The 11864-nt window shown below is 55.9% G+C and overlaps 2 protein-coding genes across 2 annotated transcripts; one reads left to right on the top strand and one right to left on the bottom strand.

The window, feature by feature from the left end:
- Window positions 1-160: 160 nt before the first annotated feature.
- On the top strand, window positions 161-2265 carry POSPLADRAFT_1158894 (hypothetical protein; the record flags this gene model as incomplete). The annotated part of the gene is made up of 7 exons (XM_024487378.1): window positions 161-235; window positions 352-542; window positions 707-1016; window positions 1068-1535; window positions 1586-1675; window positions 1725-1896; window positions 1946-2265. Coding segments are annotated over 7 exons (1626 nt in total), but the record flags the coding sequence as incomplete, so codon positions are not given.
- Window positions 2266-6356: 4091 nt separating this feature from the next.
- On the bottom strand, window positions 6357-9261 carry POSPLADRAFT_1158804 (hypothetical protein; the record flags this gene model as incomplete). Its single annotated transcript, XM_024487366.1, has 2 exons — window positions 6357-6390; window positions 6422-9261. Coding segments are annotated over 2 exons (2874 nt in total), but the record flags the coding sequence as incomplete, so codon positions are not given.
- Window positions 9262-11864: the final 2603 nt, after the last annotated feature.

Here is an 11864-nt window from a genome sequence, read left to right as displayed (position 1 = left end):
AGGTTTCGAAGTTACGCAGCAAGGGACGAAGTGACGCAGTTGGAAGCTTAGGCGCGGGGCGGACTCGACTTATGAGCTCTGAACTCGAGGGGGGAACCGGATCTTGTATTTTTGGAGAGAAGTACGACAGATTTTATACTACACAGGACGCTACGACTATTCGAGAGTGGCACACTGGTACAAGGGGCTTTGCATTGTTCCTCAAGAAGCTACCTCACCGAGGGGCACACACCAAGTCCATCGGTAGAGTGACGTCATGCTGAACGCGGAGATGAAGAGCAACATATGGCCACTTCGGACCGGTAGCCGTCGTGAAGGCATGCCGCGAGGTTCGATACCTAATCGGGAAAGACCGGCTACTTCGGTGTGGCTTGGAACGAAGCGCGCGCTTGGTTGAGCGGCGTCAAGTGGCCCTATTGTTCGCCGAATGCGGAAGATGTCCCGGGATCTATGCGCGAGGCATCGGGACGACCGTGCCGAGCTTCGAGTAAGCGTCGCGCACCGTCGAAGGTGTCGAAGAGCGTCGAAGACGAAATCGACCTGTTGGGAGACTGGGTCGAAGTGCCGGGCGGGATGCGAGTGCCGAAAAGAGGTGTATCGGGGCCCAGCGGGGCTCGGCGCCTATCATCTCCTCCCTATTGAAATTTGGACCGCCCTCGGTCCTCCACGTGATGCGAGAAGCGCGATGGTCGTGAACGGATCGAAGCGGCTTGACAACCCGCGTCGGTTTCGAACGCCACGTGGCCGGCGCTAAACGCTGGTCGGAAAGGGGTTATAAGCAGGGTAGACTTAGCCTCATTTTCCCCATCCCATCATTCCTTCGTCGCTACCTCGTCGCCCTCTCTCGTATACTCGCTGCTTCTACGATGTCTGCTCGCTCTGCCACCCCTGCGTCGACTCCCTCTCTCGTCAACCGCCGCCTTGCCTCCTTGCTCGTGGTCCTCGAGGCTCCGCCGGCCGCCGACGCCACGCTCGATGTGGTCGAAGAGTGGGCGCAAGATTTGTCGCCGCTCGTCGTAAGTTGCTTGTAATCTGCATAACCCGACTAACCGTTTGTTTTCGAGCAGCTCGCCTATCGCAAGGCTCTGGGCGCCATCCGCGACGAGGAGACGGAGTTGCGTGTCGCCGCCGCCGTCAAACAGCTCGCCGAGCGGGCGTCGGAGTCGTGGGTCGGGTGGGCGCGCGGGGACTGGCCCGAGCTCGCGACCGCCATCGATGCCGAGGCCGAACGATGCCTCGAAGAACAGAAGCGCCTCGCCGAGGAGGAAGCACGACGCGTCGAAGAGGCCGCGAAGCGTGCGAAGGCCGCCGAAGAACGTCGCCTCGAAGACGAACGGCGTCGAAAGGACGAAGAGGACCGTCGGAAGCAGGCCGAAGACGAGCGTCGCGCACAAGAGGCCGCCGACGAAGAGTTGGCGAGGATTGCGGCCGCCGAAGGACTCCTTCCCGACCCTGCACCTGCCGGTGTCGACAAGGGGAAAGGGCGCGCGAGGGTCGACGAGGAGGTCGCTGAGTTGTCCGACGACCCTTCGATCGTAAGTGTTTCTCTTCTACCGTCCTTTGATTACTAATCTTTCTTTCGTAGAAGACTCCTCGGACGCTCGAGCGTCCTTTCGCAATGACGGAGGTCGATATGGCCGCCGCGGCAATTGAGAAGCGCCAGTCGGGACAGAAGGTAAGCTTGACTCTTCGTCAAAGCGGTTCGATGCTAAACTCTTGGACAGTGCGATCGTTGCGCCGGCTACCGCTCGGCCCCGGTCGATTGCGTGTGGGTCGAGAACGGTACGACCTGCGAGAGGTGCGCGCAGTTCCAACAGGGCTGCTATTTCGACAAGGTGTCTGTCCTAGGCAAGACAAAGAAGACGCGCGGCGGGGGATCAACCACCAAAAAACGCAGTAAGTTGTTTCTTCTGGTTGTCCTGAACTTTGGCTGATGTTGTGGTAGTTCGGCCGGCCTCACCTGGGCCTTCGATCGCGGACTTGGGTGGTTCGAAGAAGCGTCGCGTCGACGAGCCTCCGCGCCCCCTTCTACGACGGCCTCTCGATGGGGCCAGCCGCCTTGGGCTCGAGCAGGACGACCTTGACGCACTCGACCTTGACGACGAATCTCGTGGAATCATCCGCGTCATTCGCGAGGAGCGTGCCCACATCGCGCGCCGTCGAGCGCTCCTCCACGACATGGACCTCGACCTTCAAAAGATGGAGAAGAACGCGCTCGCGAAAGGGGGAATCGGGTTCGTGCGCGGGGTTGTTGACGAGGACTAGGCGATGGCGCGAGTCGTTTTGTATCGTAGTTCTAATCATGTCGTAGAATTTTGCGTAGATGGTTGAATGGAAAATGTGGCCCTTGGCCTAGACGGACCTAGCGGGAACTAAGAGAAAAGGAAATGAAAATAAGGGTGTTCGAAGTAAGTCGTAATATGATCGAAGGACATAGAAGGTGAAATCGAAATGTTCGTAGTGAGGGAAAATGGACGTAATGAGAATATAGGCTCAGTTTGTCATCACAGCCTAGGAGGACTCGTCTAAGGTGAGCCTTCACGCAACAGTCGAATCGAAGTGTTCGTAGAACGTCGAACGATGTCACGACTATCGAGTTGAATCGAAGGTATTCGTACAAGGGATGGTCTGAAACGTAGGAGAAAATCAAACATATCGCGTAACGTGAGAGCAGGAATGGAGAGAAGAAAGTACGTATCGTGTTGTACAAGTAAGGGAAGAACCTCTATTCGTCGCGTTCTTCGGTTTCTTCGACTTCATCATCGTCGTCGCCTAGAGAATTCGATAGTTCGAGTTCTCGAAGACGCTCTGTCGAAACATCTTCGAGATCTTCAGGGATTGGAATGGATTTGCGCGCGAAATACGGGATGACGCGGAAGGCTGCGATGGGTCTATCGAGGACTGTACCGTCGAGTTCGCACACGATGTATGTGCCGCCCTTGTTGCGCGAGACAACGATGAGGGGGCCTAGATATCGCGGGCGCATCTTGCGGTTGAGGGACTTCTCGATCTTCGTGTTGCGTATGAGCACTAGGGCTCCGCGTTTGAAGTCGAAATCCTGGATCGAGTGCTCGTGCTCTTTCTCGAAGCGAATTGCTGCAGTTCGACGTGCTTCGTAGACCTTTGAGTGGAGTTCAGTGACTTGCTCGACGCGTTTCTGAAGCGCAATGGCCCTACGGGCGATGAGATCGGTTGTCGAAAGGACCGAAGTCGGTGGTGGTTGCAGGTACGTAGCTTCGACGATGTCGAGAGGAATGAGCGGATGGGTGCCCGTAACAGCGAAATAGGGTGAGCAGCCCATGCGTCGTCGAGTCGTGATGCGCTCGGACCAAAATACAAAATACGCAGCTTGGGACCATTTCTTCTCATCTCCGTCGGCTGTCTTAAACAAGGCTTGTCGCGTGCTGAAGTGCGGACGTTCGACGAGACCGTTCGCCCTCGAATTGTACCCACTGATTCGAATATGGTTGATGTGGTACTTCTTCGAAAGGTAATCGGCCGCCTTGATGAACGCCGTACCGTTGTCGGTGACGATCTCGCTGAGTGCGCCCCATCGACAGAGGATGTCTTCGAAGATCCAGTCGGCGAGGGCCTTTGCTGTCTCTTTTCGAAGCATTCGAAACTCGGGGTAAGTTGTGAGCGAGCATCTACCTTGGACCAAGTACTTGTATCCGCCCGAGGCAGGCATGTGCATTGTGTCGATGTGAATTTTCGCGAAGATGGGGGCTGGTACTGCGACGGTCGGAGGAATGAGGATTTGACGCACTTGTCGAGACTGGCAGATATGGCACGATCGAACGAACCAGGCGATGTCGGTGTAGTGGAACGGCCACCAGAATCGCTCATTGACGAAGGCCAGTGTTGCGTAGATTCCTCGATGCGCGGTGCGGTCGTGGCATTCTCGAAGTATTCGAAGGCGATCGCCGGGCTTGACGACTAGCTTGTGTGCTCCGTGACTGTCCTTGCGCCAGAGGGTGTCGTTGTCGAGGAAGAACTGCATGCAGTACTTGATGAACCCTTCGTAAACGCTTTCGGAGATGCCGTCGGGCTTTGCTAAAGTTCGATGAAATTCGAGCACGTCGTCGAGCTTTGCGTCTGCGAGTTGCGCTTGCTCCGATCGAGGCACTAGCTCGTAGCTATCCTCCTCCCTATTGAAATCTGAGCCGTCCTCGGCTCTGTCACTGGTGAAGACGGCAAGCGAAGGGATGGACGGGAGGGGCTGAATCTGGTGAACGAAAGAATGCATCTGGTCGATCCAATCGTCGAACTCTTCGTCAACCTCGTCTTCGATGATATCACCGGGTTGAGCTGTGCGTCGAGAGAGACCGTCGGGGCCGTGCATTGTACCGGGGACGTGGACGAGTGTGAAATGAAATGTGAGAATCGAGACGATCCACTGGTTGATACTCGCGCTTGGGGCTATGTCCGGATTCTTCAGCATACCCTTGATGTACCAAGCATCGACTTCGACGATGAGGTTCCGAACGCCGATCAGGTAGAGTCGAAGGGATCGTAGTGCGCGGAATAGGCCGTAGATCTCGAGCTTCGGCTGCGAAAACCTTCGTTCGCGATCGTTGAGCGTAATCGAGCCGAACCTGCTGTAGTAACGGACTCGCGTGTTGGCTTCGTCGCACTGGCAGAGGTGATATCTGACGGCGATGAACGACGTGTCGACTGCGAGAATGACGGGAGAGGGGGAATCATAACTAATTGCTCGGAGTGCGGGGGATGAGAGTAGCGTGTCCTTGAGGTCTTCCTGCGCCGCGATCTGTTCCAGACCGAACTCGAACTCGACGTCCTTCCTCGTGAGGCGTACGAGTGCGTCGGCGCGATGAGCGAAATTACGGATGAAGATTCGAACGACGCCGATGGTTCCGAGGAACGCTCGAACATCGGATAGAGTAGCGCAGGGACCCCAGTTGCGTATTGCTGCGACGCGAGAGTCATCGGGGAGGCGTCCTTGAGGAGTGCAGCGATGTCCGACCACCATGATTTCTCGAGCGATGAGGATACTTTTGACTCCAGAGAAGGTACCTCCGGCGTAGCGCATTCGAGTGACCACGCGGTTCATGTTCTCGAAATGCTCCCACACGAAGCGTCGAATGCCGCGGTTCGAAGGGAGCCGCTCGTCGTCGTAGTCGGATTCGGGACCCTTGACGGGAACGTCGTCGACGTAGGGCACCGTAACGTGCGGAATCTCGGGCTGCAGGATGTAGGTGACGTCGTCGTGGAAGATCGGGACTGAGTTCGTCCAACCCATCGGGAGTGTGACTAGACGCATGGCTCCGTAGGGTGTCTGGAACGTCGTTAGATCTCTCGAAGACTCAGCGATGAGTCGCTCGTCGTAGCCGACGTAGAGGTCGAGCATGCCGCCACATGGTCTTCCTCCGAATTGTTCTGCGAGGTATTCGGGCGTCGGCGGTACACCGGAATGTTGGATCGTGACTGCATTGAGGGGTTCGAGGGAATGGACGAGTCGAAGCGATTTACCGTCCTTCTTGACGACACAAAACCACCGCGATCGATACGACAAGTTCGATGGTTCGTAGACTCCGGCAGTGATCTTTCGCTTGATCACCGCGCAGACCTCATTGTAGATCCCGGGCGGAATGGGGATATTCTTCTGCACCCAGGGCGTGTGAGGAACAACGGGGAAATCGACGGGGGGGAAGTACTCAGGCTTGAAACATCCACGCTCGTCGTCGGTCCATGCGAAGGCTTCGTTGTGCAAGCACATGAAGTGGTGGAGGACTCGACGTTCTTCGGGAAGTAGGAAGTCGCCATCGTGAAGCTTTTCGGTCATTTCGAAGCGTTCGAGGGTGTACCGACCGGTAGGTTTGAACGGCGGAGGGTCGGTCGAAAGCTTGGGCATGATGGAGAGAGGGTCGCCCTTGATGTCTCGAAGTATTCGAAATTGTTCGGGGACGGCACCAAGGACGGGTCGGGTTTTGAGAGCGACAGGCTTGTACTTCTTCTTCGTCGCGGCGAGGATCTTGTGCGTTGAAGGGGTAGAAGTCGATGTCGTCGAAGGAAAAGGAAGAATTGAGTTGGAAAGCTGTGAGATGGACTTCGTCGGAGGAGGAGCTGGGGGAGTCGAAGCAAACAGAGCTGAAAATAGAAGAGTCGAAGCCCACGTCGAAGCATTCGACGGAGCGGCATTAGAAGCTGTACTGTCCGAGGCGTAAAGAGACTGCAAATATGAAGAAATGGAGGTGCATGCGGAGAGGTATAGCGACGAAACAGCGTTCGGAGTCGAAGAATCAATCGGAGAGACGAAGGAAATACTTGGTGTTACCCCATCGTAGTCGATGACTAGCGCGGCTTCTCCTTGATCATGGGGAATCAATTCCTCGAAGCTAGAAAATGCGATTTGCGACACCTGACAGGATGCTGCCGGCTTCACGATCTTCCTCGCGCGTACGTCGGAATCGTGACGGTTTCGCCGGTGTTCGGACAGAGGATTGTAATCGTCTGGTTCTCGTCGGCGAAGTTCTTGACGACGCTTTGCGTGAGCACGTCGAAGGGTCGGCCGAGGAGGATGTCGTACGCTGCGTTTCGAATGACATGAGCCTGGAGATACAAAACGATCTCACCGATGCGGAAGGGAACATTTCGAATGAGTCCTAACGATCGGTCCACCTCTCCGTTCGCCGATTGCATGTTCAGCTGGATAGTAGGATCGAAGAGGAGGTTGAGACCGAGACAGACCTCTTCCGACATGGCGACGATCTGTGAACCGGGGTCGACGATGCATTCGATTTGCTCCTTGTTGTCGACCAACGCGATGATCGAACGAATCGCATTCGAATCGCGTGCGACGGTGAACTCTGCGGGGTGCTCGCCGTGCGGGATGTGCTTCAGATAGGTTTCATATGGGTCGGGGACGATTGTAGCACCGGGTTCCAACGTTGTACCTGAACACGAGAGCTGGTTGACGGCCGTGACCTCGTCGGCGCCGATTTCTACGATGTGGGCCGACGCGACGGGTTCCGTCGAGACTCGCTTAGGGGTGACGGCGTCGCGGTACTTGTTTCGAACGTCGGGCGCGATTGACAGCAACTCTTCTGGGGTTAGCGTGACGAACGGCGACTTCATCGAACGCTGGAAGATCTCCTCGGCGAGCTTCGGCTGGATAACGGGGACGATGGTCTTGTACACTGGCTCCTTGCCCTTGTCGTTCGAGGGCTTCGGCGGGGTTGCGAAGTTTCGAACGTTCGGTGGGGCGTAAGTTGCGTCACGAGCGTTTGCGAAAGGGTGTACTGGTGGTGCTGGAGGAGCGGACGTAGTAGTAGGTCGAGACGTGGATTGCGTAGGCGGGGAAGAAGACGACGCGGGTGCTGCTGCTGGAATCGTCGGAGGCGGGGCCGTGCTTGTCGAAGTGCTCGAGGGTGCCGCCACCCCTCTCGATGTACCAGATCCCGAGGCTTCCGCGCTCTTCGGGACGGCTGGCGTCGTAGGCTTCTTCCGCTGTAGAATCTCGACGCCGTCGAAGACCTCCCTGCGCTTCCGAAGCTGAAGGAGTTCTCGCTCGAGCGCCTCGATCCTGCTGCTGGTGTTGAGTGTGAAGGTCTGCATAGTCGAGCGATCGTCGATCTCGAAGAGCATCGTCGGAGCGGCGGGTGCTGCGGGATTTCTTCTATGCCACTCGTAGATTCGATCCCGTATCGTGAGACCAGGGATAGTGCGGGGGCAGAAGCTTCCGTTTGGAAGGACGATCTTGCCTTCGGTGTTACGCTTGCACTTGCCGTCCCGGATGTCGATCTCCGCGAACTCGCAGGTGCCTACCCTGCAGCCACGATTGCCGCAGTAGTGGCACGTCTGTTCAACTCCGCTGTTCTCGTGGACGTGGACGGCAGCTTGTTGTCTCGGTGCGGGGGCGTGGTTGTGCGTAGCGTGTGTCGTCGGCTGAATGAGTGTTGCGATCGTTCTCGACAGGCTTTCGATGATCATCGAGATGTCTTCAGTTTTGATCATCCCGGGGGGCACCGTTGTCGAAGTGTTCGACGTTGAAGCAGTAGCTTGGTTAGCCACTGTCGTAGGTGTGCTCGATGTACCGTGTAAGATGAACGTAGCCGCCGCGTGAATCTCTGCCATGGTGTACGGGTCGTCGGCATAGTGATCGGGATGCTTGAGATGCAGTCGGGTCTCGAGCCGTGTGAGCAATGCTGGCTGGAATCCTCGAAGAAATGCTCGACTTTGCTCGATAGTAGAGAGCCGGTGCTGTGCGATGAGATGTTTCGTAATGGCCATAAAGTCGCGGTAATAGCAGCCTAGGTCTGCCGCGTTGTGAATCCCGATACGAGCGCGTTCTCCGATGAGCTGATCCATGTCTGCCAGCGACCACTTTCTTGTATCGTCGGCGCCAGGATAGAGTGCTCGTACGTCGGCTTTCCAGTCGTTGTAGCTCTTGGCTACGTCGATGAAGGACTCGATGGTTTCCCACAAGTCGGCGACGTCGATCGAAGGGTACCGAACGGCCCATTGTTTCTTGGCTGCTTCGTCGGTAATCTGACACCGGGTGAACAATGCCTCGAGGTCCTGGAAGTAACGCCGAAGCGAACGGACTTCCGACGGGTCGAAGGTTGGTGCCGTCGAATGACCGCGCGGGGGCATCAACGGTGCGGTCGTGTTCTGACTCATGTTTGTAGTGGTAGTAGGAGCTGGGCTCGAAGAGGACGTGGTAGTAGTCGAAGGAATCGTAGGAGCGGGCGGTGTGGAGCTGGAGTTCGAAGCTGTGTTCGAAGGTGCTAATGGTGGCGGAGGTGCCAGGTCGGATGTAGGTATGACTGAGAGTCGCGAAGAGGATGCGATGGGCGGCTGAGCATGGGCGCGAAAAGACGACGGAGTCGGAAGTACGAGATTCGAAGTAGCTGGGATGGGATCCTCGGGTTCGGGCGAAGAACTGGATCGTTCGAAAAGATCAGGAGTCGAAAAGTCGTAGTCGGAAGTAGTGAGGCCTAGAAGCTCGGGGGACGAAGTGTGTTCTTCGGCGGTCGAAGGGATTGGTTCTTCGTCGTAGTCGTCCTGGAGTTCTTGGTCTATCTCGTCTTCTTCGTCGCGGTCGAAGTCACCGGGGATTGTTGGAGAGGGAGTCGATTGCGTTCTAGAGGAGCTGTCGAGGTTCTCGGCGGCGCTGCGGCTAGCAGCCTCACGCGCTTGCGAGCGGGTGACTACTGGAGACGTTTTCGGAAACCCGAAAGCGGCGAATTCTTGCCTGAAATCCCCTCGCGGTGGGCTCCAGAAATGATACGACCTACGTAACCCTAACCCCTAACCTGGGTGCGACCTAAAGGGACTAGAGAGACGGCTTATAGTCTAATGAGAGGGGAGTTAGCAGCAAGGTGTCCCGCGGTTCGAGTGAACACGAGAAACACCCTTGGGAAAGGTTACGAACAAACGGGAAGGTACGAGGTGGCTTCGACACGTCGTCGAAGCTACTCGGAGGCTGTGGAAAGTTAGCGACAATCGAAGCTCGGCAGAGCTCTTCGACGTCTCGTAAAGAGGAGGGACACGATTCGATAGGGGGGACTTAACTAGGACGCGGTTCGAGGTGCAACGCAGTTTCTTCGACAGTAGTCGAAGTCGAAAGGTTCGTCGAGACGGTATCGACGAGTGAACGCAGTGGACGAGGTTTCGAGGTTACGCAGTGAGGAACGAAGTGACGCAGTTGAGGACGTAGACGCAGGGCGAACTCGACTTATGAGCTCTGAACTCGAGGGGGGGGGAACGGATCTTGTATTTTTGGAGAGAAGTACGACAGATTTTATACTACACAGGACGCTACGACTATTCGAGAGTGGCACACTGGTACAAGGGGCTTTGCATTGTTCCTCAAGAACCTGCCTCACCGAGAGGCACATACCAAGTCCATCGGTAGAGTGACGTCATGCCGAACGCGGAGATGAAGAGTAACATATGGCCACTTCGGACCGGTAGCCGTCGTGAAGGCATGCCGCAAGGTTCGATACCTAATCGGGAAAGACCGGCTACTTCGGTGTGGCTTGGAACGAAGCGCGCGCTTGGTTGAGCGGCGTCAAGTGGCCCTATTGTTCGCCGAATGCGGAAGATGTTCCGAGATCTACGCACGAGGCCTCGGGAAGACCGTGCCGAGCTTCGAGTAAGCGTCGCGCACCGTCGAAGGTGTCGAAGAGCGTCAAAGACGAAATCGACCTGTTGGGAGACTGGGTCGAAGTGCCGGGCGGGATGCGAGTGCCGAAAAGAGGTGTATCGGGGCCCAGCGGGGCTCGGCGCCTATCAGCGCTTCAGAAGCGACTGATCAGCTATCACCAAAGCGTGGCCACGTCTGGCAGAGGCGATGCGAAAATGTTCTGGTTTGAGAACCACCTGATTGGTGTTATTGTCCTCATTGCCGACCTGATGGTCCGATCGTCGTGACAGGGCATCAGCCTTTCCATTTGATGTCCCGGCCTTGTGCGTGATGCGGAAGTCGAAGCGAGCTAGGAACAGTGACCAGCGTGCTTGACGACGCGTGAGATGCTGAGACGTGCGCCAGTACTCGAGGTTCTTGTGATCGGTGACGATCTCGAACTGATTGGGTAACCCCTCGAGGTAGTGGCGCCAATTGTCTAGCGCCTCAATGATCGCGAGCATCTCCTTATCGTAGATCTCGTAGTTCCGCTGTGCCGGATCCATTGCATGGGATCTGAAGGCGATGGGATGCCATTTGCCATCATCCTGCTTCTGCATCAATACGCCGCCAGTGGCGTAGCCTGAGGCGTCAACCTCAATGCGCGTCTCTCAATTAGGGTCGTACAGCGCTAAGACTGGGGTTGTCGCAAAGAGCCGCTTGAGCTCGTCAAAGGCGTGCTGCTCATCTTCGCCCCAATGCCATGGGTTGTTCCCTGTGAGCCGGTCGAGTGGTCGCGAGATCTTAGCGAAGTCTTTGATGAAGCGGCAGTAGAAGTTGGAGAACCCCCGGAACTTCTGAACGTCTTTTTTGTTCCGAGGTACCGGCCACTCATTGATTCCTTTCAGCTTCGCGGGATCCATCGCTACCTCATTGCCACTGAACACATAGCCGACATAGTCGACCTTGGGAACGTCCCATTCGCACTTTTCAGGCTTCAGGAACAGATCGTTGTCCTGAAGGCGATGAAGAACCTCGCGTGTGACTTTTTCGTGCTCCTCCTTGTTGGTAGAGAAGATGAGTATGTCATCAAGGTACACGAGGATCTTGCCACCGATGATGAGATCATGGAAGATCTCGTTCATCATCGCCTGGAAAGTTGCAGGGGAGTTGGTGAGACCAGAGAACATCACCAAGGGCTCGTACAACCCTCGATTAGTCACAAACACCGCCTTCCATTTGTCACCGGCTTTGATCTGGACGTTGTTGTATCCCCATTGGACATCGAACTTTGTAAAGAGCTTGGCACCGCGGAGCTTATCTACCATCTCGGCAATCAGCGGCAAAGGGTAGTGTCACAGTTTCCCTAATTTTACCTAATTTTTCCGCTATTTCTGCGGACATATCAAAGGGTATAGGGACTTATCCATACTTATCCGTCCGCATATGGGTACATCTACATATCTAAGGGGTTATCCGCTTAAATAAGCGACACATGATCTTGTTCTGGACACATCAGGCTGGACTCTGATGCCGGACCTTTTCTAGATAGAAACCAGACTCCTTCTGGACCATGACATCATTCTGACATCATAGGTAGGAGCTAGGCTCAGGCACTAGGCCATAGGCCGGTCAATTCTGGACCCTAGGCCCAGGGCAGGGCAGGGCCAGACTATGACATCATATATGACATCATTGAGCACATGATACTTAGTAATCCTTACCCAGCTAGGTACCAGGGGTCCATTACCGGTCCCTGGGGGGTTTTCCCTCATGT

Source organism: Postia placenta, assembly GCF_002117355.1.
Source record: "Postia placenta MAD-698-R-SB12 unplaced genomic scaffold POSPLAscaffold_21, whole genome shotgun sequence".
Classification (NCBI taxonomy): Eukaryota; Fungi; Basidiomycota; class Agaricomycetes; order Polyporales; family Adustoporiaceae; genus Rhodonia; species Rhodonia placenta.
The sequence above is the reverse complement of the archived record's forward strand: the minus strand, read 5'-3'. Positions and strand labels throughout refer to the sequence as shown.